Here is a 25,646-nt window from a genome sequence, read left to right as displayed (position 1 = left end):
TATCTGAAATGTCTTTATTTCTTCTTCAATTTTATAAGATAGTTTCATTGGATATAGAATATTTAGTTGTCAAAATTTTTTCCTATCATCACTTCAAATATGTTGTTCCGGTATCTTTTGTTCTTTGTTTTTTTATGATGAGAAGCCTGTCATTAATTGTACTATTGTTCCTCTCTGTGCAATGTGGTGTTTTCTCTGTCTGGTTTTGGTATTGTTTTCTTTATAGCTATTCTGCAAGATCTTTCTGCTAAATTAAATTTCTCAGAGTCAGTTTCTTCTGACTGCTCTTTTCTTTTCTTTTTTTAAAAAGATTTTATTTATTTATTTGACAGACAGAGATCACAAATAGGCAGAGAGGCAGGCAGAGAGAGAGAGGAGGAAGCAGGCCTGAGCCGAAGGCAGAGGCTTTAACCCACCGAGCCACCCAGGTGCCCCTGACTGCTCTTTTCTTAAAAATAAATCACTTACATATTGCCTTGACCCTCAATAACAAGAATGTTTCTAGAATTTTAATGTTAAGTATATTGTTAACTCTTTTCTGATAGAGACTTTTTATTTAAGGAAGTTTGCTTCTATTCCAAGCTTAGTAAGTTTTTTTTAATCAGAAGTGGGTATTTGAGATCATTATATTGAATAGATTCTCTTGTATTGAACTTTTATTTTCCTGAAATAAACATTTCTTAGTTTTATTTTAATAAAATTTTGACTTCTTATATTTTATTAAAATTTTTACATATATACACATATATGTATATATAAGACTAGTCTGTTGTCCACTTTTTTTTTTAAGATTTTATTTATTTATTTGACGGACAGAGATCACAAGTAGGCAGAGAGGCAGGCAGAGAGAGAGGAAGGGAATCAGGCTCCCTGCCGAGCAGAGAGCCCGACGCGGGACTCGATCCTGGGACCCTGGGATCATGACCTGAGCCGAAGCCAGCGGCCCAACCCACCGAGCCACTTTTAAATTAAAATGTATTGCATCTTTTAAAAAAAAGATTTATTTATTTATTAGAGAGAGCGCACAAGCAGTGGGGAGGAGCAGAGGGAGAAGGACAAGCAGACTCCCCACTGAGCAGGGAGCCTGATGTGTGGCTCTATCCTCAGACCCTGAGATCATGACCTGGGCTGAAGGCAGATGCTTAACGGACTGAGCCACCCAGGCACCCTGGATCTTTTTAATGTTATTTCAGTGAAAGTTGTGTTCATCACAGTATACATTTATTTCACTTTGCACAGCTACATACATTAAATATTTCTAAAAATGGCACTTTTACATGTGAAGTACAGTATCATTCATTCATTGTATGAATCTTATCTGCTATCTTTGGTTTGATATTGTGCAATTAGATCATATATTAGGTTAAGGTTTGTCTATTAGGTTATGTAAGCATTGTGGAATTGTCGGTCTTTTTTCTTTTAAGATTTATTTATTTCTTTGAGAGAGAGAATGGGGTGAGGGGAGTATCAGAGGGACAGGAAGAGAATCTTCAAGCAGACTTCTTGCTGAGTGCAGGGAGAGTGCAGTGCGGGGCTCATCTCATAACCCTGAGATCATGACCTGAGCCAAAAATCAAGAGTCATGGCCCAACTGACTGAGGCATCCAGGCCCTCTGAATTGCTAGTCTGTCTGTCTTTTTCTTGGAAAATTTTAACAACAGAGGAATAATTGGTTTTTGTTTCTTGAAGTTTTAGTAGACGTCAATTATAAAACCAGTTGAGAGGCTACTAAGGATAGATCTTCATTACTTTTTCAGTTTCTTCTGTTGAAAGTTATTTGGTTTTATTCCTCCTTCTTGAGTCAAATTTTAATTACTTGGGGGCACCTGGGTGGCTCAGTTGGTTGGGTGACTGCGTTCGGCTCGGGTCATGATCCCAGAATCCTGAGATCGAGTCCCATGTTGGGCTCACAGATCCATGGGGGCTCTGTTTTTCCCTCTGACCTTCCCTCTCATGCTCTCTCTTTCACCCTCTCTCTCTCAAATAAATGAAAAAAAATTAATTATTTGTATTTTCCTTAATTGTCCATTACATTCAGATAAGTAGTTCTCCAAGTGTGGTCCAGGAACCCTGAGTAGTCCTTGCAAGGGATCCATGAGGTCAAAGGTATTTTCATAATAATACATAATTACCTCTTCATTCTCACTCTCTCAGTATTGTGCAGTAGAGTTTTCCAGAGGCTATATGCTATGTACTGCTGCAGAAAATTGAATATAGAAGCAAATATGAGAATACAGCTATCTTTTATTAAGACATATCAAAGAGAATAGCAAAAATGTGCCATAATGCTGCTGTTCTAACAAATTATTTTGTCTGAAAAATATAATTTGTCAATGTTTATGTCAACATGTAATGAATTTATTACTTTTGCTATTAACTTTAAATGAGCTAATACATATTTTTAAATTCATCATTTTAATTGATAATTATTACTACATATAACCAGCATAGACAAAGCTATTTTGTCTCTCAAAAAATTTTAAAGGGTAAAGAGTCCTGAAACTAAACTGAGAACCACTGATCTAGATTTAACAATTTAATTTTTTTGAGGATGCATGTAGTCTTTTATAATTCTTGAAATCTTTGAATAGAATATTCTACTGTACAGGTATATATATCTGCATCTCTGTGTACACATATGGATGTGCATGCATTTTTGTTTTTACATATTTGTTGTGTCTCCTTGTGTGCTCATGAGCAGAGCCCCAGCTTAGATGAGAGCATTGGCCTCGTTGGTCTTTGGGTCTTCTTTGTGGCTGATTTTGTCCACAGGCCAAGTTTTCAGAAGTGTTTTAGACTTGTGAGCTGGCATATTTCAGGGAGGAGTCCTGAATGAAAGGCACAGAGTTTCCTAGCCCCAGCAGGAAGGGTGGGAGTCTCCCCCAGAGAAGTTTGTCTCATAGACCAATCTCATTCTCTGATGGTTAAGCTGGATTTCTTGAAATCCATATCTTGCGCAAAGTTAGAATTCAGAGGTGTCCCTAGATTGAGGCTGCATGGTACAGAGTTTTGGCCACTGTACCTCCTATGCCCAGTATGTTTGGGGGCCTGCAGTCTGTGCTTACCAGCCATCTGTCCTCAGTGCACTCCCTTCTCCAATTCCACTGAGCTAGACTATTTGATCTTGTCTATAATGACTATTCAGAAGCCTCTGGCTCTAAAGGTCAGTACCCACAGAGACTGTTGCAGGGCACAGTTCTGTGGGCCCAGGACCTCCTGACTGCCACCCATGCACCAGAAGCTCCTTCTTGGAAGGATACAGTGTGAGGCATAGAGTTACTGGCCAAGACCAAGACCAAGAACAGGGTTATAGCCTGGTAAAGCCTCAGGTTATTCTTTCAGGAAATGGACCAAGGACTGTTGTGCAAAAGTTAGTTTGAAGGCAGTGAGATCCTAGACTGGAAAAGACCCCAGTCCTCCTTAATGTACCTTTCAAAGTCATTTTCTTTATCCTTACGTGGAGGGCGCATAGATAGGTTGAGCAATTACCTGGATTTTTATAATAATCTTCTAACAGCTGTCTTTGTTTCCATGTTTGTCGCCTATCACTTTAAAAGTCAGTTCATGTCCTTCCTTTGCTTACCCTCCTAGTCTCCCCATCTCCCTTGGAGTAAAATCAAAGTAGTTTAATTACTTCCAAGGGCTCATACTGGCTCTACCCTAGCATTGTACCTCAGTTTTCTTTGACTTCATTGCTTGTTTCTCTATTCTTCCAAGGTTCAGCCACGTTGGCCTCCTTGCTGTTTATTCATTGGACACACTAGGCAAACTTGTACTTCAAGGCCTTTGCTTGCTGTTCTTTCTGCTTAAAATGTTTCTTCCTCAGATATATTCGTGGCTTATTCCCTCACTGTCTTCATATCTTTCTTCAAATGTGGCCTTCTCAGTGAGGCTTTCCCTGACTATGCTATTTGAAATTGCAAATCTCTTCTTCTATTCCCCATTCCTCTTTTACTTTCTGCACTTTATTTATCACTTCACATTGTACTTATTTCATAAAATGATTTGTGACTTACTTGTTTTGCTTGTTTTCTGATTCTTGGCTATCAGTTTTACAAGGGCAAGGATTTATGTCTGTTTTGTTTACTCATAGATGTGTAACACACATGGGTATGCACAGTTACTTATCATTGGCTGTGGTTACTCTGAACCATATTCGGCATGTCTTGCCCAAGTCCCCAGCAGTAACAGCGGCATTTTATATCTATGCAGTGGTCAGAGTAAAATGAAGAAATGGTGAGTAGGAGGAGGGAGGTCCTACCTTCTCCCATACCCCACAGGGTTCCTCCCACTTCTTTTCTTTGCTGAAGAAACAGAAAACCTTTGAGGTTGAGATAATATACAGTGGAGAAAGAGACAGAGAAATTATGTTCCAAGAGAAATGACAGTGTATTCTGTACTTTCTAACATGTTATTTAAAAAGAATAAAAGAAAATGAGGGGGAAAACCCCAAACCTTCTCCAAATATGTGGTTCTAGTCCCTTTTTCATTTCTTTTTTTTTTTTTTTAAGGTTTTATTTATTTGTTTGACATACAGAGAGAGATCACAAGTAGGCAGAGAGGCAGGCAGAGAGAGGGAGGGGGAAGCAGGCTCCCTGCCAAGCGGGGCTCGATCCCTGGACCCCAAGACCATGACCTGAGCCTAAGGCAGAGGCTTAACCCTCTGAGCCACCCAGGCACCCCTCTTTTTCATTTCTAATGGTGCTTGCTTATATTAAGATGCAGTGATTTTCAAACATTTTTGCTTATATACCCTTTTCCTGTCCTAAAAGCATTTTTAGAAACTATGTACTCCCTCACATATTTTTAAATTGACATCTAAAATATTTCAGTTATAAATTGAATTGGTAGTAAAGAATATCACTTTTAAAAATGTTTCCATTGGAAGATATTTACAGGATTGGATTTTCTTAAAACAAACAAACAAAAAAACCAAACACCAAAAAACTGGAGCCTCTCTCTCTCTCTCTCTTGAAAAAAAAAAAAAAGATTATAGAGATAAATAAAACAAGATTGGCAAAATGTTGATAACTTGAAGCTGCTCAAAGGGTGCATGGGAATTCATGTATTATTTTTTCTACTTTCACGTTTATTGTTTTGTTCTTTTCCTTTCATGTTAGAGATTTTCTCTAAATGACTAGTGATCTTTGTCCATTCATTGTTAAACATAAGGCATTTAAAAACTGATTGAAAGTTATGTCTATAGGGAGCAGGTTAGTGGTCTTGTTGGCTGGGTTTTATTGGAGGAGAACAGGTGGTAACCTGACTTTTTATGTGGAGAGACCATATGTCATTTTCTGAAAGTTTTCCCTCAGAAGCCATCCCGTTTATCCAAAGATGAACTCTTGAATCTTCTGTCCACAGAGATAGAAGTTTGGCTGCGTGAGTATCCAGCACAGGGTAGGAGTTGCAGGCTCGAGGTGAACTGTAAACTCCAACTACCCCTGCAGGGCTTACCAGGAGCTGCTGACTGTAGATCCCTCTAGTTCGGCCTCCAGAGTTGAAATCTCCTCTTACTTGGTGTCAGGGAGAGGACTGGGTCTCTCTGTTCTCCCTCTGTTAGCCTGTTTCACCTTGTGTTGTCTTACACTTCCATTCTCAGTTTGGCTGGATTTACAGGGGCAGGTATTTCAGTCTGCCAACACTTAAGAATCAGCTTCCTGGGCTCTGCCACTTTCCACTCCTACATTCCCTTTTTGTCTTCACATATGGAGAGTTGGGGTGATGAGTAATTTTTTTGTTTTTCATTGTAGATGGAGTTTCTTTTTCTGTTTGTCATTCTCTGTCTTATTTTGGGATGATTTTCCAAAGAAGAATCAGACAGAAAGGGCTTTATTCTACCACCTTGAAGTCATAAGTCTTTATTTTATAATAACAGATTACTTTTGCATATTTAAAAAGTAATACCTAAGTTTTTTTTTTTTTTAGTTTTTAAATTTTTATTTTATTTATTTTTTTAAAAGACTTTATTTATTTATTTGACAGACAGAGATCTCAAATAGGCAGAGAGGCAGGCAGGGTGGGGGGGGGATGCAGGCTCCCCGATGAGCAGAGAGCCCAATGCGGGGCTTGATCCCAGGACCCTAGTCTCATGACCTGAGCCGAAGGCAGAGGCTTTAACCCACTGAGCCACTCAGGCACCCCTAAGTTGTTTTTTTTAAATAAAATTCAGTCTTTATCCCTAAGAATGAATCTAGTGCAAATCAAGTTCAACACAGAATGATTTCAGTCTTGTAATTTTCTTGTGATAACTTGGAATAATTTTTAAATAGTTCTCTTCATAGAATTCTTGAGTTATTTATTGAAGAGAACTTTTTCTTTTTTTTTTTTTAAGATTTTATTTATTTATTTGACAGAGAGATGCACAGCGAGAGAAGGAACACAAGCAAGGGGAGTGGGAGAGGGAGAGGCAGGCTTCCCGCTGAGCAGGGATCCCAATGTGGGGCTCGATCCCAGGACTCTGGAATCATGACCGAGCCCAGCCAAAGGCAGATGCCCAATGACTGAGCCACCCAGGTGCCCTGAAGAGACCTTTTCAACAATGAATAGATTCTCAGCAATTAACAATTAATTTGTCTCTTTGGTATTCTAAAATTTAACATTTACTATTAAAAGCTGTTTTTCTTGGTAATAATTTTGAAGTAAAATTGTATTTATGACTTGAAATTGAGCTTTAAATACATCGATGTCTTTAAATACATCGATGTTTACTGAATCTGCAAGTTCACTCTACGTTAATGGGTATTTCAGTGAGGATGCTAGTTCTTTAAAATCAAAATCTAGGAGGAAATATATTTGCATCCCCTCAGCCACACCCCATTGCTAACAGATATTTGTTGAGATGTCTTTGTTTCAGTGATATTAACACCAGAGTTACTTGAAATTGTCAAGTTATCCTCTCATTAGCATATGACACTAAAGGACAAGGCTGAACCATATCTTTTTTTATTATTAAACTTTTAAATTTGAGTATAGTTGACACATGTTACAATAGTTTCAGGTGTACAGCATAGTGACTTGACAAGTCTATACATGATGCTATGTTCATCACGAGTGTAGCTACCATCTGTTCTGATACCTCAGTCTGATAGTATAATGATATTATATATGACTAGGATATAAGACTATATTCCTTATGTTGCACTCTTTATTGCTGTGACTTATTCATTCCATAACTGGAAAGCTGTATCTCCCACTCCCCTTCACCTATTTTACCCATCCCTCAGCCCCTCCCCTCTGGCAACCATCAGTTTGTTCTCTGTATTTATAGGTCTGATTCTGCTTTTTGATTGTTTATTCATTTGGGTTTTTTCTTTTTTGAGATTCCACACATGAGTGATATCTCTCTTCATGTCTCTCCCAGAGCCTTTCATTCATTACAGCTGTTCTGTCTTTTCTGATCCCGCTTCCCACCTCTATTCCTACCTCACTTCCCACCCCCATAGAATTTCCTCTTGTGATTATTTCCAATTAAATTCTTCAGAGCTAGGCGAACATCAGCACCTGAAATATTGGAAAACACAATAGAAATTCTCTTTCTTAAAATTCACATCTTAGAAATAGGATTCCCCTGTGAACTAAATCAGTAGAGCTGTGCAACCTAATTTGGCCCACAGATTCAGTTTGTCTTTGCTGATTTGTCCTTGCTTTTCCCTTCCTGCTGTGTCAAAAATAAAAAGTTCAGTATTTTTTTTTAAAGATTTTATTTATTTATTTGACAGATAGAGATCACAAGTAGGCAAAGAGGCAGGCAGAGAGAGAGAGAGAGAGGAGGAAGCAGGCTCCCTGCTGAGCAGAGAGGCCGATGTGGGGCTCGATCCCCCTGGGATCATGACCTGGGCTGAAGGCAGAGGCTTTAACCCACTGAGCCACCCAGGCATCCCAAAAGTTCAGTATTTTTTATGCTATCTGAAGGTTTGGGTTACCGACTATAGTAAAAGCTGGAGTGAGATGGGTTTATGTCCCACTTCATTTTTTTCCCCTCTCAAGCCTGTAGGGAAAGAATGTAGAGGATATGGGTGGATTTTCAAAGATAGCTGATGTTTTATTCATGAAAAGAGATACTCAGACTCAGTCTGTTTGTCATTACATCATGGGTGTGACATCAGAGACTCAGGAAAAGAAGGGTGAGATTGAGGCAGGGAGGTGGTAGAGGTTAGGAGATGTGGGCAAGGAGTCTTTACCTGACATGGTGGAGTCCAGCAATGGTTATAGGAGTGCATTCTCCTCCCTCCTCTCTTACCTTCCTTTTTCTGCCACCATACCTGACACCACTGACAAGTGAGGAGTGGGCCCTGGTGAGGCAGGTGCTCATGGTTGGGAGGAGGAAAGAAGAGTGACTTGTTACTGACCTTGTTGTCAAGCCTAATTCTTAGCTGCCTGTTTGTGTGCAAGTAGAATACATAAATGTGTGTGTGTGTGTGTGTGTGTGTGTGTGTGTGTATGTGTGTGTGTTGGAAGAAGAGAGAATAAGGGGTAATACCTCTAATGGTCCACACAACTGTTTTCCTTTTCCTGTTGATACAAGTCTATATTTGTATTATCTTTGTTATTTTAAATGAGTCCAGGAGATGTATAAGATTCAAAAGATTTTAGAGTTTTAAAAACGGCCTTAGTGGTAATTTAGAAACCATAGTGTCACTGCTGGTCGCCAAGTCCTGGTGGTCTGTCTCCATTTTCTCTTAAAGCTATGTACTCCTCTCCATCCCCACACTGTATTTTCCCATGTATGATAATGAAATAATTTGATATAAGAACTCTTTTATTTTCTTTTTAAGCTACCATATAAGAAAAATAGTGTGCAGATGGTAGTTATATTGTGACTTGATGAATTAGAGAAGATCAAATGTCAAAAAAGGAAAAGATCAGGGGCGCCTGGGTGGCTCAGTGGGTTAAAGCCTCTGCCTTCCGCTCAGGTCATGATCTCAGAGTCCTGGGATCGAGCCCCACATCGGGCTCTCTGCTCAGCAGGGAGCCTGCTTCCTCCTCTCTCTCTGCCTGCCTCTCTGCCTACTTGTAATCTCTGTCTGTCAAATAAATAAATAAAATCTTAAAAAAAGAAAAAGAAAAAGATCAAATGTTGTCCGTAGGACTTTGGATATACATAAATGTGGCACTTCTTCTGTTATAGTTTCATTCTTTAGAGTCATGCCCTAGGTTGGCACTTAAAACCTGCTGACCTTTCCAGTTTCATCTCTAGTTGTTGAACCCCTACTCACATTTATACATACGTTATATATATGCGAAGCACCAGCTTTACTGAATTGTTGCTCCCCAACATGCCATTTAAAAAAAATTAACATATAATGTATTATTAGCCCCAGGGGTACAGGTCTGTGAATTATTAGTCTTAAACACTTCACAGGACTCACCATAGCACATACCCTCCCCAATCAACATGCCATTTTTTAATGCCTCTCTCTCAATCCTTCCTTCCTTGACACCTCTGCTTAAATCAGCCTCAATTTCTGACCTGCTGTTACACACTCTCACTGGTTGGTGCTAGATAAACCCTCATCTCAGAACTCTAAGATAAGCCATTTCCAGGCATCAACTTTCCATGGTGTGCATGGTGCGTGTGTGCATGTGCTAGCGAGTACATGAGCACTTTAGTAAGCACATTATTCAACTGCTCTCTTTAGCACTTGACTAGAATTCTACAATAAAATTAAAACAGAGTCAAGGATTAAGTTGTGTGGTTCCTGAATTTTCAGGAATGACATATTGCCTTTGGTACCAAATTTGATTAAACTTGATAACTTTAATGCCACTTGGTTCTGTTGGGGAGGAAGAATTAAATTGCTTACTCTAGAGAATAATTTTTTTCCCACTGACTAAGGAATAGAACATTTATTAAAATTATCTTAGTGACCTGAAAGGGAGAAATGTACTTTTCTTCCCCAGCAGAAGCAGGTCTAGGACGTTATTAGCACGTAGTAAAAATTGAATAATTGAGCAACACTGACTTCTTTGGGATTCAGCCTTCCAGCCCCTGCTGTGTGATTAGTTCTGTCCAACCTGCTGGCATGCTTGAGCAGGAAGCCTGCAGAGGATTAGGAAGGAAAAACCCTTTGGCAAATCTCAGGTACTGAAGACATTTGATTTAATTTTATATGTTATACATGGTAATCTGGTTTCCCTTGGCAACCTCCAGTTCTGCCCTCTTTTATAATCAGAGGATGGCAGGACACATTGCATATTTGATGGTATCACCTGGAAGTGACTGTAGAAAACAGAATTTGCTTCCAAAGAGGAGAGAAAAAGGTCACTAAAAAAGGACAGAGGAATCTGAGTCCCCTTAAAGAAAGGACAGATAATTCTGTATAGCTTAGATACCCAGGAGGATTTTGCTGATGAGAGAAGTTCCAGGACTATCCATAGCAGAGCAGTTTGGGAAGTGAGGGAAAGGAATCAGTCTTGTAAATCTTTTTTTTTTTTTTTTAAGATTTTGTTTATTTATTTGACAGATAGAGATCACAAGTAGGCAGAGAGGCAGGCAGAGAGAGGGGGGGAAGCAGGCTCCCTGATGAGCAGAGAGCCCAATGCGGGGCTTGATCCCAGGACCCTGGGACCATGACCTGAGCCGAAGGCAGAGGCTTTAACCCACTGAGCCACCCAGGCGCCCCAAGTCTTGTAAATCTTTTCAGGGATGATAATTTGGGGCACCTGGGTGGCTCAGTGAGTTAAGCATCTGCCTTTAGCTCAGGTCATGATCCCAGGGTCCTGGGATTGAGCCCCACTTTGGGCTCCCTGCTCAGCAAGGAGCCTGCTTCTCTCTCTCCCTCTGCCCCTGCCCCCCAACTCGTGTTCTCTCTTCCTCGCTTTGGTCTCTCTCTTTCAAATAAATAAGTAAATAAATAAATAATCTTTAAGGGGGGAAAAGATAATAATTTTATCATTTGTGAATTGAAGTTAAGGTTTTAATTAAAAATGGCAGTGATAGTTACTGTTTGTTAAGTACATGCCAGGAGTCTTTCTTGGTTCTTTATGTATACAACTTCATTAAATTCCCACAATCTTCCTACAAGGGGAGAATTAATATCCCTATATGGATGAGAAAACAAGTATTTATTGATCTCTTAAAGTATGGAGGCTGGAGGATGGTGGGGCAATACGACTACAAGGTTTCAACTTTGGGAGACCATTCTTCATTTTTTTCCCCAAGATTTTATTTATTTATTTGACAGATCACAAGTAGGCAGAGAGGCAGGCAGAGAGAGAGAGGGGGAAGCAGGCTCCCCGATGAGCAGGGAGCCCAAAGCGGGGCTTGATCCCAAGACCCTGGTCGCATGACCTGAGCTGAAGGCAGAGGCTTTAACCCCCGAGCCACCCAAGGCGCCCCCCATTCTTCATTTTTTTCTCTGATCTTAAAGTCCTGTAAGTCCTAATAGCCTCTATTCCAAGACAGTATACTAATCCCCATTTAGCTAGCAAAGTAAACATATTACTGAATCAGAAGGTACTGTTGAGGTGTTTAGGCATTGGGAGCACTTCTAGTTCTTACTTGGCCAGTAATTAATTTATTCTGCTTGACTCATGTCTGAACAATGTAATACACTTAAGATTTCCAAATGATTATAAGTCTTCACAGATGTCTAGTGCCTCAGTGGTCATTTGAAGTGTAAAAGGACAGGATTCTACATATGAATGGTAACATTTGTGTGTGGGCGGCAGGTCTTGAGGTAGATGTGAGTGATAATGAATGGTCACTTTTGTGACCGGTGGATGTGGAGACTACATAATGGTCTTTTATCGACTTATGCATGTATACTTCTGTCATGTTCACAAAATGACATACTGAGGTAGGACATGTCATTAGCTTTCTGTCAAGTGACAGCTTTGGGAGCCTGCTGGCAAACTGAGAAATCTTAATGTAACACACTTATTGTGTAAAGCATTTTATATGAATTTAATCCTTATGACAATTGTGATTATGAATGTTATTGTCTCCATTTTAGCAACTTTTTCAGTTTTTTTATTAATTCTTCCCAGAACATTTTCTCTAACATTTTATTAAGAGAATTTTTAAGCATACAATAAGGTTCAAAGAATTGCACAGTGAACACCCATATACCCACCTAGATTCTATAATTTTTTCCTTTATTATATATGTTGTCACCAGTTTATCCATCTACCCATCTTAGTTTTTGTTGTATTCTGAAGTGAGTTACGGATGTTGGTACATTTTACTTCTAAACACTTACATGTGGATATCATTAATTAGAGTTAAAAGTGTCATAGCCCTATTAAAAAAATGAAAACAAAAAACTGAGGCCTTCAAATTCTGTTTGGGGGACATAGTATGTCCTCGGTCACTTTTGGCCTTCCTCTGTGAAATAGTAAGATATTTTAAGAAAAAAATAAGCTACTCATGTTAAATACTGATACCTCATTAATGAAATAGAAATCTGTAGGGAGGAGGAAGATACTCCTCTTAGGTTCCTAGGCTACAAGCAACCCAACACTGCAAAGTGGCATCTCACTTCATTTCCGATTTTAAATGAGTATGAGGTCATTGCCACATTTCTGAACATTAACTCCTCCCCTAAATAAGAGACTTTGATTAGGAAATTAGTTATGCACTTTAGTAATGATATTGGAACTTCATTTCAATGAACATTTTTTCTCCTTTTCTCTTCTGGGTGTGACTAAATTGTGTGACTGAATTGCCTACAGCATGCTGCATGGTTGCTGGTAAAACAGGAAATGGGGTAAGTAATTTAGGTAGGGAATTTTTTCTAGCATTTAAATATAAGCTACCTGATTCTTAAAGTACTTTTACTACTACTGTCTCTTTTTTTAGAGTGAGTTCACTAGCTCTTAGAGAAATAGAAAGAGAAAAATTTTATTGTATGAATTTAGGTGTCATTTTTGTTTAATTTGTTTATTTGCATCGTACATTATTAGTAGTCTATTAAAGTGGATTTATTTTTTTATAGATTTAACATGAATATAAATATGTATTTTATATTTTTACATTAGGCTTTTATATAATGTAGCTTGGCAAGCTATTATAAAAGAATAAATTTTATACTAATCTTAGAAACTAAATTATAAAACTACACTAGAAGAGACACAAAGTAAAATCCTACTTAAAGCAGAACAACAGTGAGTTTATACACAGATAAAATATATAAAACATAGGCCCACAGTCCTTTATCTGAAACCCCTGGGGACCAAATCTGTTTTGGAATTTGGAATTTTTTTTTAGATTTTAGAAATGTAATTTGGTGTTAAATACCATATATAACATACCCTCCCCTCCATGGTCTGAGGTGGTACTCTATAATTAAACACATTAATGTTTCTGTAGTGAAATGTGAATATTCACACTAAGTTTGATACACAAAATCTCTAAACAGCCTCACATGTTCAAGACACTGTTTGGTTGCCAACTGAGTTAAGAAAAAAAAATCTTTGGGACGCCTGGGTGGCTCAGTTGGTTAAGCAGCTGCCTTCAGCTCAGGTCATGATCCCGGATCGAGTCCCGCATCGGGCTCCTTGTTCTGTGGGGAGCCTGCTTCTCCCTCTGCCTCTACCTGCCATTCTGTCTGCCTGTGCTCGCTCGCTCTCTCTCTCTTTCTCTCTGACAAATAAATAAATAAAATCTTAAAAAAAAAATCTTTAATTTTCCAGACCTTTTGGGATTTTGAGACTAAAAATTCCATACCAATATAAAACGGGCCATGTGACTACTGAAGTTTCCTGTGTACTCTGGAGAGAAAAGAGAGAGCACAAAGAAAAGAATAGATTTCTGTATTAGAATCTTATACTTGGTTAAGTGATTTTAAAAAAAGTAATTCATTGGGTTTTTTGGTTTTTTATTTTCTATTTTACATCTACTTTTCTGAAAGGGTAGTAGCAGTATATCTATCAGAGGTTTTGGGGTTTAGTTAGGTTATGTTAAATTAGTCTCAAATGCTTGTGATTCTGGCATAATAAAATTTGATCCTATGCTTGATAAATTTTTAGCATAGTCAAGTCATGCTATTTTATTTATTTATTTATTTATTTATTTATTTGACAGAGATCACAAGTAGGCAGAGAGGCAGGCAGAGAGAGAGAGGGGGAAGCAGGCTCCCTGCTGAGCAGAGAGCCCGATGCGGGGCTCGATCCCAAGACCCTGAGATCATGACCTGAGCTGAAGGCAGAGGCTTAATCCACTAAGCCACCCAGGCGCCCCAAGGCATGCTATTTTCTAAATGTTTCCAGTTTCTATCCACATTGGCTGTGAGTTGCTGTTATTATTCTTTTCTTTTTTTTTTTTTTTTAAATATGTTCAGAACACTTTTCTTCCAGAAATCCTCTATTCCCCTGGAAGGGGCTTGCTTTCTTTTGTGTTAATCTTACATAGTTAAGGTTACTCCTCTGATTTTTTTTTTAAAGATTTTATTTATTTATTTGACAGATAGAGATCACAAGTAGGCAGAGAGGCAGACAGAGGGAGAGGAAGCAGGCTCCCTGCTGAGCAGAGAGCCTGATGCGGGGCTCGATCCCAGGACCCTGGGATCATGACCTGAGCCGAAGGCAGAGGCTTTAACCCACTGACCCACCCAGGCGCCCCAACTGTTATTATTCTTTATCAAAGAATTTTGAACTAAGCTTAGTTATTCCAAAAGATCCTGTTCATTATAGAGATATTGGCACAGAGGAAATACAAAATACTAATCTTTTCAAAAACTCCGTGTAAGTTCATTTTACATTCAAAATATTGTAGAGGAATCACCATTAAAGATTTGATTCAAGAAATTTAGGAAAATTAATCGTGCTTAGGTATTTGAGTTCATCTTTCCTCTAGAGTGGTCGTCATGTTGTATCTATAGTAACAGTGATTGCAGTTGATATCCTCATCAGTAGTTATCGGACACAGGAGAGAGGGAAATGCGGTTACTAAGTACTCAATTGGGACTGAATTTACCTCAGTGACAACTAATTCCCCTACAAGACCATCAGGCATATGCTAAGAACCTCTGAAAACATTTACTCTAAGTTATATTAGGAGAGTTATTAAGGCACACTAAATTTGCAGGATTCAAAATCTGGTATTTTAAGTGTTAAATTTTTGCCTTGTATAGAAGGTTAAGGTTTCCAAGATATCTATTAACCCCTTTCTACTACTCTTTAATCTGGAAAGAAAAAATATCTGTAGTTTTTTTTTTTCCTTTTATGATGTCTAAATATATTTCAAAGACTATGAAGAATATAAAATACCAGTAGTCTTAACCCGTATTTAGGATTGCTTTTTGCTGCAAGTCTTTGTGCTCTCTAGAGTCTAAACAATGTTTTTTTTTTTTTTAAAGATTTTTATTTATTAATTTGACAGACAAAGATCACAAGTAGGCGGAGAGGCAGGCAGAGAGAGAGGGGGAAGCAGGCTCCCTCCTGGGCGAAGAGCCTGATGTGGGGCTTGATCCCAGGACCCTGAGATCATGACCTGAGCCGAAGGCAGAGGCTTAACGCACTGAGCCACCCAGGCGCTCCTAGAGTCTAAACAATGTTTAAATAATTTTCTATTCTTGTGTTTCACATTTCAACTTTTTTATCCTTTAAAATGTATTCTCATACATTCCTTTTCAACTGTGATACTATTTTATGCAAATATCAATTAAACTGTTGGTACAATATCAAGATAGTCTTTTAAAATACTTAAAAAGTTTCTGATATTCAGAGATTAGGAACAGTTTAAGAAGTTCATGGGGCACCTGGGTGGCTCAGTGGGTTAAGCTGCTGCCTTCAGCTCAGGTCATGATCTCAGGGTCATGATCTCAGGGTCATGGGGTCGAGTCCCACATCGGGCTCTCTGCTCAGCAGGGAGCCTACTTCCCTCTCTCTCTGCCTGCCTCTCTGCCTACTCGTTCTCTCTCTCTGTCAAATAAATAAATAAAAAAATCTTAAAAAAAAGAAAAAAAGTTCAGTGTTTCAATAAGTTCTTGAATGTAGAGAGTAGTTTGATTATTTGTCAGATGTAGGATTTATCTATTTCATTGTTAAACCATCCCAAAGCATATGAAAGCATTCTGTGTAACCAGTTACACTCTCAGCTGGGTAGAATGTGTATATCAACCATTTCTTAATTTGTATTCTTAGAGGATAGTTGTTGTTATATGTTTTTTAGATGAATTAAATTTAGCCATTAGCTAAATTTGTTTTCTACCTATATTAGTAGTGTATTTTTGTCTTCAAGAATTAAATTACAATGAATTTTTGATATAAGCTGTCATTTGTATCAGTGAAAATTGGACATAAAAGAAGTGATTCACAAATTGGTCCTAATATCTCTTTTGTTAAAAGCAGCCCTGTTTATAGCCATAAGACTGATTATTTGAATAAGACTAATTATTGGAATGGTGTGAACTTGTTAATTCATTAGTGATATCATAATAGCAAGGCACTTTCTTTTTTTTTTTAAAGATTTTTATTTATTTATTTGACGGAGATTACAAGTAGACAGAGAGGCAGGCAGGGAGAGAGAGGATGAAGCAGGCTCTCTGAGCTTGACATGGGGCTCGATCCCAGGACCCTGGGATCACGACCTGAGCCAAGGACAGAGGCTTTAACCCGCTAAGCCACCCAGGCACCCCAGCAAAGCACTTTTATTAATATCACATCATGCAGGTTTTTCTTTCTTTTTAAAAACTTTAGTTCCTTTCTTTTTTATTTGATTTTTAGTTGGCTTCATACCCAACGTAGGACTTGAACCCATGACCCTGAGATCAAGCGTCCCATGAGGCACCCCCTTCAGTTCCTTTCTATAATAATTTTGGGTTACAAACTAAAAGCTAGAGATCATAACTGGGACTTCCCCAAACCTATTTATTGGCTTATGAGTAGATTCGGGGGAATATCAGATTTTTATTCAGATGTTTTTCTGATATTAAAGTGACAAGCGTTACAGCACATTGATACTTTAGGATTTAATGTTTCTTCTTTAGCATTGAAGTACAGCTTTCATACTGATTTCCCAAAAGTAAGCCCCATTATCAGGACGAGAGTAGATGTAAATATTTTTAGTCTGGATGAGATTATTATAATACACAGTTTTGTTGTTTCTGAGCAATAAACAATCCCTTCTATTCTACCTTTCTGTCCTCTGATGTATAAATCCTGGAATCTGGTAGCTCAGAAAAACTTATCAGTATACTTTTGTCTTTGAAGCTTAAAAACTGTCTTATATACCATTTTAAAAAGTCATTTTTTAAAATTCTACTAGACTATAAGGTCCATGAGCAGAGGAATTTTTGTCTGCTTCCTCTCTGCTTTCTAGCTAATGTGTAAAAAATAGTGCCTGGAACATAGTAGGCACTCAATAAATATTTTTAAATAATTGCATAAATTCTTGCCTTTAGCAGAAAAAGTGAAGTTTTTCATGTCAGTGAATTAATTTTTATGTTATTCAGAAAACAGAGTCTGTCTCTGGGAAGAAATGATATTGTTCAGCTGAAAGAAGCCTACAAATGGATAACTCACCCGCTAATTTCAGAGGAACTGGGTGTTCCCATTGATGGAAAGGTATTGGGTCATCAGCATTGTTAATTTCATTCTCTGGTTTTACTAGTTTTACTTCATTACATGGCAGAATTTTGATTAGCCAAAATAATCTTCTTTTAAAATAACCTAATGGAGAATTTTTAAGCTTTTAAAATACTAATTTCTAGCAGTTTTAAATTGAGAAGGATTTTATTTTTAAAGACTTCTTTGTGATCTAAGGCATTTATGAGTGTAACAAATGTAGTGCACCCTAATTGACTTTAAAAGATTAGAAATGAATCTAAGCCTTCAATATGTTTATAGTTTAATTGGAGAGACACATATACTGATACAAAGCAATACGTAAGTAACTATGAATAAGTGTGGAGTTAACTCTAGACTATTTAAATTTGGTTATCTGTGGCTAATCTGGTTTTCAAATATAACCAGTCAACTATAGTGAGCATGGGTTCAACCTGTCCCACCTTGTTGTATCTCAAGTCCCTCTATTTAATTTTAGGTAAAGACTGCCTTTGAAGCCAGAACACTTAGTCATCTCCCCTGTTCCAGAATGGACCTTGCCTCAGTCTCCAGAATGGACTGAAGTTTAGGGAAGAGCTCAATAGTTTTCCAGATGTGGAAACAGGATATATTCCCAGCTCATCTTAAATTAGATATTAATAGTATGGCCTTATTGCTTCATGATTTTGCTTGAAGGAAATTCCCTGAATATCAGACATACCCCTATTCAAGTAAAATCACAAAACCATCTTTCAAAGCTAAATAGTTAAAAAATTATTCACAATTTAGAATTATATAGCTCTGTTCCCTTCTGTTGGTAAGAATAAACTCTCTCCTTTAAACTGAATACTGCAGAATAGAGAATAAAACCACTTCACACATATATGGAGGGGAAATGAGGTAATGAAAGTACTTTGGAGATTAGAGAAGTCATTGATGCAAAATATTTTTACCTCAAACTTCAGTTTTGAAGCACAAGTAATTTTACATGTTGAGCTAGTGAGAACAGAAAATGGAAAACAAAAGATGCAACAATATTCTAATAGATTCAGAATGAGTGAAGTTTTCTTGAGTAAAAGCAATGCCTTATAATTTTAATTTTACTTTGTAAATTAGAGAGGAAAGAAAAAATTTAGCTATTCAGTATTATAATTCTAGAGAAGCTAATATGCTTGTTAACAATCCAATGCAATCAGTAAATACAGAAATACTCAATTAAAAAGATAATATTGTTACATGGTATGGGATTTGTCATTTTTCTCAATGTGGAATTTTGTTCTCTGTGAAGATTAATGTATATAGAGTATGAAATTGTGCTTTTTTTGTATGCAAGGATGTTTATTATAGCATTTTTTAATAATGGAAAAGTTTACAACTTAAATGTCCAACAGTCCCTAGAGTTGAAGAGATGAAAGATGTCCACAACATAATGTTAATTAAATAAAGCAATTTTCTAAAAGTATGTTTAATATCCTAAGAAGTATATATATTTATGTTTATATTCATAAAAATGGCTAGAAGGAAACACACCTGTTACTATGTTATACCTCGGTGGTGTGAGATTAAAAATACATTCTGTTTGATTATTTTATAACTTGTATGTATCATTTTTATAGTAAAAATTAAGATCTCTCTTTTAAAACTCAAATCCACTAAGAAGTGTGAGTACTCAAAATGCCACAAAATAAATAATAAAAAATAAAGGCTCCCGCAGAGATTTTAAGCATGTATATAATGAAATGCTTTTACCTTGCTAATAATTCTAATCATAGGAACAATTCTCCTTTCTGTTATCTCTTTCCAATTCCCTGAATTCTCTTTCATCTTCACATTGAGTTTATATACATACACAAAAATCATACAAATTTATTTAAAAAAAATTTTCTGCAGAATCGCTAGTGACTGAACTTTAGAAGTAAAAAAACAAAAAACAAAACCATTTCCTTTCCAGCTGCCCTGTGCACAAGCTGATTTGAGAACAGTAGTATTTCCAGTTTTCCTTGCCACTATTTGTGAGCCAATCTTTGAGAATTAATTTCTATTTCCATTCATAAGTGGTTAGATGTTGGTTTCCTTTTGCTCATTTTTAAACTGTCTTTATAATTTTTAGAGCTTGTTTGAAGTGAGTGTGGTCTTTGCTCACCCAGAAACAGTTGAGGATTGCCACTTCCTGTAAGTTGCTACGTAAACAATAATGTCAGTTGTGTAACATTGTTAATGCTTTTTGGTTTTCATGAAACAGTGTTCCTCCTCTTTGTAATGAACCTATCAGAACGTATCATGTCTTAGTAGGTTTAAAATGTGCTGTCTAATATAAAGGTGTAAGCATACCACTACAGCTGGTATAGGGATTCATTTTGTTTGCTCTTAATATGTTGAGTTTAGCAGCCATATATATTAAAATATATAAAATATATTTGAATTATATTCACCCCAAAATAAACCCACTAACTTTTTTTATAAACTTGAATTTTACTTAGACGTGTGATATGCCCAGATTGCTTCAAGCCAGCCAAAAACAAACAGGTAAGGATTCCTCCTTTTTATTCATTATTGAGTTTTGTCTGAGCTGAATATTCAGATTAACAACAAAATGATATGCATTAGGAATCCTGGCAATATGTTATACTAAGAATCATTCTTTAAAAATTTTCATTTGCTACATTTATTTTTATTTTTTTCAACCCTGAATGTCTTTGCCTCTAGTGCGGAGGTCATAACACAAACATTCTCATATTTGTGTCACTGTCTGACTTGTTTCCCTGGTGTTAAATTTAGAACCAGTGTTTCAATGATGTTACTGTTTTCCATTTAGGGGAAATCGAGCTTTTAGGTTTTAATCCCAAAGTTACCTCATTGGAGAAAATCCATGTTAATTATTAGCATTCCAAACTTTTATCTAATATTCATTTTCTAGGAATTGGTATTTAAGAAATATAATCCAAAATAAATTATTTTACTTAGGACAATCTGAATTAATATGGCCTATTTCAGACTATATTGCAAAAGGGCATTTTATTTAAACTTCACTTTATTTGATATAAGCTGGTCTTCGTGTTAGTGAGTGAATTAGTTAGCATGTATTTTTAGTTTCTACTATGCCAGGATGGAATGGCATGTCAATGATATTGGCAAGATTTCATGCCACAGATACTTTAGCCTGTTTTATACAGAGACTCAGGCATTCTTAATTTTACTAACATCCATTTTGCTGTTATGGTTGTTAAAAAAAAAAAAAAAAAAAATATATATATATATATATATATATATATATATATATAATATATATATTATATATATATATATATATGTGTGTGTGTGTTTATTACCAAAGATACATCTGTTGGTCTTTGCTCTTGCTTTGATTAATTGCTGAGCCTTTTGGAACTGGGCTCAGGGTTGTGGGGTGGGGGAGAGTTTGTAACATTTGTTGAACGCCCTGTGAGAAGATAATTTACAAATGCAGACGAAGCCTAAAGCACTGCTTCCCACCTTTCTCACATCATGGTACACCTAGAACATTACCATGTTTGTTCAGCACCCTGAGGTTAACAGATGAAGTTGCTCTAAGTTGGAAGCAATGGGCCTGGGAGTTCTTTCCATCCAGGTCCTGCCCCTCTGCCCTTGTGAATTAGAGGGCTCAACATCTTGTGTATAACTTTAGCTTATTGCTTTGTCACATCAGTTGGAAAGCTCTGTCCAAAAGACCTGTAGCCATATTTATATTAAAAATCTTGTTTCAGTTTTTGAGGAAATATACAAGTACAAGCACCAAGTAATGGGATAAGGAAATTTTTGTCAAAGCATCGACACCACGTCATTTGGCCAGTAGTATAGGTGTATGTAGCTTTACTGCCTTTTTGCTGGGAACAAATTACATGACCTTTTGAGATTCTTTCAGGCTTGAGATTTCATATCTTAACAAATAGGCACTTATTTTTCAGTTTTAACCTTGTATCTTTGGGTTCTCCAAAATATGGTTTAGAAAACTGTTGATTTGATGACAAACCATTGAGATGCCTACATTATGCCTCTTTAGAGTAAAGTGTAATTTCTCCAAACCGAAGAGACCATTGTGATTTTTCGTAGTAAGCCATGTAATCTATGTACTGATTTGTTCTAGTCTATCTACCATGTGGTTTGGCTTTTCTTGTCTTGAAAAACCCAATGTGGGACATTTGTTGTAGATGCCTTTCTATTCAGCATGGTGAATTCGTTTAATTTATCTATGGCTGGTGAGTGATGTTGAGTTGCTAGATGCCAGGGCAGGCTGGTTGGCTCTATTTACCTCTTAGCTAGCAACCTGCTGTTAAATTGTTCTGCTAGACCTACCTGGTATTTTTGACATAGGCTAAATTGAAAAGAAGGGTTGTAGGGAGAACTGACAGTATGAATGCTTATGTTTTATTTTCTTGGAGCTCTTAAGTATTTCTCTCCTATGAGTATGGTTTAAAATGATGTAATTTCTCCAACCATGTTTTGTGTTTCACCTCCGATGTTTTCTTGTCTGGGTGACAAAAATGTCTTTTTTTTTCATTTTTACTTTATATAGTCAGTGTTCACTAGAATGGCAGTTATGAAAGCGTTGAATAAGATAAAAGAAGAGGATTTCTGCAAGTAAGTAGAAGTAAAGAAACGTGGGAGCATCATGGAATTTTCGAATAAAAGGGATGTTAGAGATAATCTGGATTATCTCTAAACAAAACTGGATGTATTTCAGGGATGATGATTGTGTCTTAGTCATTGTTATATTCCTACTCCCTGGCACAGTACCTGGCGTGTAGTAGTGTCCAATAAATGTTTGTCAAACTGACATTTGAATTTATGAATCAAACCTAACTTCTTTATCTTTAGAAGAGGATATTGAGGGAGTTGACTTGCCTAAGATTTCAACTGGGCAATAGAGTGGACTTAGAGCCAGGATTCTGGACTCTCCATTACATCCCTCGTTCTGCATTTCGAGTATTATCCATCTCCAGAAAAGGGAGAGAAAGGCTCATGAGTTCTTCACTGGTTAAAATATAATGAAATACAGTAAACCTTACATTTTAACTCTCATTGTGCTCATTTTATTTAATAAAATATCGTAGTTATTCTTCCAGAATATCCTTGAATAAATTTCAAACAATGGAGCTATGAAGCAGGTTTTGTTTATTTTACTAACTAAAAGCAAGCCTCAGGAAATGGAAATACTAATATTAAATTTTAGAAGGTAAAGTTAGCTACTCTCTACAAGCAATAGTTCCTGAATTTCTAAGTGATTTTTTTGTTAAGACATCTTGGGAAACTATGACATTTTTAAGGCAAGCATTTGGAGTAAATCCATATCTAGTCTTTTACAGGTAGACTCCAGTCCATGGCTTTGGAAGTTCCCAGATGGTACACAGAAAATAAAGCCATATATTGCTCTTTCCTTTCTGTCTTCAGTTAGATTGAAGTTTCTTAGCTAAAGGGCAAAGTCTGCCACATTCCACTTTTTCTGGCCCTGAGGTCATAGTTGGAATGAGAAGAAAAATGGCAGAGACCCTTCCCACGGGTGGGGCTTACTCCTGTGACTAGTCTGTCAATGCACACCAACTTTACCCAAATGATTAAGGGTTTTGTAAGATGGCACCAAATGTTCATGGATAGCAAAATGGCTAAAGAACCCAGAAAGGCTTCCACTTCGTAAGTGTGGGTTTTTCTCTCAAACCCCAAGGCTGTTAGAAATTATCATCTGGGAACATGAGGCCTCCTTAGTGAAAGGTAGTAGCAGAGCCCTGATTTACTTAGTGCCACTCTCATGTATTAAAATGTTCTTGAGGCCTGAAAGACCCCAATAATTCCAAAATTTAAAGTTAGGGAGTGGCTTAATCCACGAGAGGCTTGGGCTCTGTGTGTCTCAGACAATGCTGATTCATCCTAGTTATGTGGTTCGATATCATGTCTGGAAAATAGTAGCTGTAAAATTTATTTTGTTTTGCAGGCAGTTTCCTTGTCCTCCAAACTCACCAAAGGCTGTTTGCACTGTTCTTGAAATTGAGTGTGCTCATGGTGCTGTTTTTGTGGCTGGTAAAATATTTAGTCTAGAATATACTTACACTGTCGACTTACTCTCCTTTCTGAAAAACTCAAATGACTCCTTTGTTTCCTTCTTATATTTATTATTAGGTTCTGGTTAGTTACCTCTTTTGAGAATTAGGAATGATAGCCAAGCTTATTTTAGGTTCTATAGGCATTTTTAAGGTTCACTTAGTTTTGTTATTTAAAATGCCATGCCAAAGGGAAATGACACTTCTCAGGTTTTAATAGTTTCCATCAGAGATGGCCAGTACCCATAGAAATATGGGTACATACAGAAACCCGAAACTGATCAGGAGAAACTTAGCCACAGAGAGCATGAAAGTGAACTTGAAAAAAAATAATTTTATTATCTGCAAAATGACTGAAGACTGAGCTTCTGCCTTAAAAAAAAAAAAAAAAAAAATTGTTGCATTGACCTTCCCAAGAGGTAATCTAGCAGATAGTTTTTGTTTTGAAAGCTGCATCGATTTCACAGTAATAGCTGAAATGAAATTGCTCTCTAGTCTCAACTATGACACCCTGCCCCATGGTAATGAAAGCCACCTGCCATTAGAGCAGCTTTATTCATAAAGCAATGAATCCTATTCTATTAGGGTCGTGTTTTGTTTTTGTTTTTTTTAAATTACAAAAACTTCAAAATTTCCTATATTTGAACTCTTTGGAATATATTATCACCCATGAGTATTGCATTAAAAGTATTATTAATTAGGTGTCAAAGCAGTAATTGCTGTTCGTTTTTTTTTTTTTTTTCTCATGATCCTTGGGTTGTTCCATAATATAACTTGTTCAGTCAGCCAATCAGATTAATAAATATACTGAGCATTCCTTTAGAGCTCATTTGATGATTCATATCATGTCCTTAGCCATCTCTTCTACTGTTATCTTAAATCTTTTAATTATTTATGTTTGTGTGCTGGCTCCCCAAATTAGATTATAAGTTAGTTGAAGGCTAAACATTGTTTTATGTCGTGGCGCCTAGGATATTGGCACTCAATAAATAGTTGTTTTATCCTATTGTGTTAATTATAGCATTCCATCCAGGCTACCTTATGTTTCTTTGGCAGGGAGATATAATAAATATTCTAGGAATCTACCACAGACTCCTTGGATAATTGATGGAGAAAGGAAGCTGGAATCTTCAGTGGAAGAATTAATCTCAGATCATCTTTTGGCAGTATTCAAAGCAGAGAGTAAGTATTATTCCTATTTTAAATACATTGTCATTCATGAATAGATTTCTTGGAGGTGGCAGGAAGGATTTCTGAACTTTGTAAATCCCCAGCGAATCTGGGCTCCTTACCTGGCAGCTTCCCATGAACAGGAGTCATGAGCACCTCTGACTTGGGCTGGATTTGAGCCAAGTATTTCTTTCCTTTCTCAAGATGACTGTTATTTCCTGGGCAAATTCAAAACCCCTCAAGCTATTTTAAGTGAATGTACTTAACCTCTGACCTTGGGACACCTCAGACTTGGCCTCTTTTGGGGAAATATGAGGAAATTAAAACACAACTTCCACATCCAGTGCTTGTTCAAGAACAATCACTGGCAAATGCCTGGCTCCCAGCCTAATTGCTAACATGTCCTGGGATGAAGTTCAAGACTAGAGAAAAGAGATCAACAGCTACCATTTTACAAAGACCTAATGATAGTATGTTGTGTTTCATTTTCCAGGTATTAATGAGCCCAGGTTTGTGGAATGAGTCAGATCCTGTCAGGTTTATATTTTCTTTGTCTCAGTAGGTCCGTCAGGTCATAGGCAGCTTGGATCCTTGTGATGTCACCTGGGATTAGACTAGAGGAAAGGGGCCAAGATGTCAATTGCAGAAAGTCATGTTGTACATCAGGAAAAACTGTAGGCAGTAAATAATGATTTACTTTGAAGTGGGTCTCCTGGCATAATTAGAACACCTTTTTTGAGGAACCAGCTTGATATCCACCATTCACTCTGAAAATCTTAAGGCAGGCCTGCCTGAGGAATGGCAAGCAGATGACTGAGAAGAGATATGGCTGTCCCTTCCAGCTCTCTGCCTTGTCAAGAGGAAAGAGGACTTTAAACTACATCCTTCTTATAATTTGTTGCCTATTGGGTTGGTGGA

At 37.2% G+C, this 25,646-nt stretch overlaps 1 protein-coding gene across 3 annotated transcripts in view; it reads left to right on the top strand.

Moving 5' to 3' along the window:
* LOC111148146 (pseudouridylate synthase 10) overlaps window positions 1-25,646 on the top strand; it is a 68,439-nt gene that overhangs the window by 25,549 nt on the left and 17,244 nt on the right. For all 3 annotated transcript variants that reach the window (XM_022504582.1, XM_022504580.1, XM_022504581.1), the window contains exons 5-11: window positions 12,676-12,710; window positions 17,397-17,508; window positions 19,598-19,659; window positions 19,968-20,013; window positions 22,040-22,104; window positions 23,453-23,538; window positions 24,615-24,740. In XM_022504582.1, coding sequence (XP_022360290.1) covers window positions 12,676-12,710; window positions 17,397-17,508; window positions 19,598-19,659; window positions 19,968-20,013; window positions 22,040-22,104; window positions 23,453-23,538; window positions 24,615-24,740 — 532 coding nt within the window. The remainder of the gene's footprint in view (window positions 1-12,675; window positions 12,711-17,396; window positions 17,509-19,597; window positions 19,660-19,967; window positions 20,014-22,039; window positions 22,105-23,452; window positions 23,539-24,614; window positions 24,741-25,646) is intronic.

This window comes from Enhydra lutris, unplaced genomic scaffold, assembly GCF_002288905.1.
Source record: "Enhydra lutris kenyoni isolate GAN:26980312 unplaced genomic scaffold, ASM228890v2 scaffoldscaffold18, whole genome shotgun sequence".
Lineage (NCBI taxonomy): Eukaryota > Metazoa > Chordata > Mammalia > Carnivora > Mustelidae > Enhydra > Enhydra lutris.
Note: the sequence above shows the minus strand (reverse complement) of the source record. Positions and strands in the feature narration are given on the sequence as shown.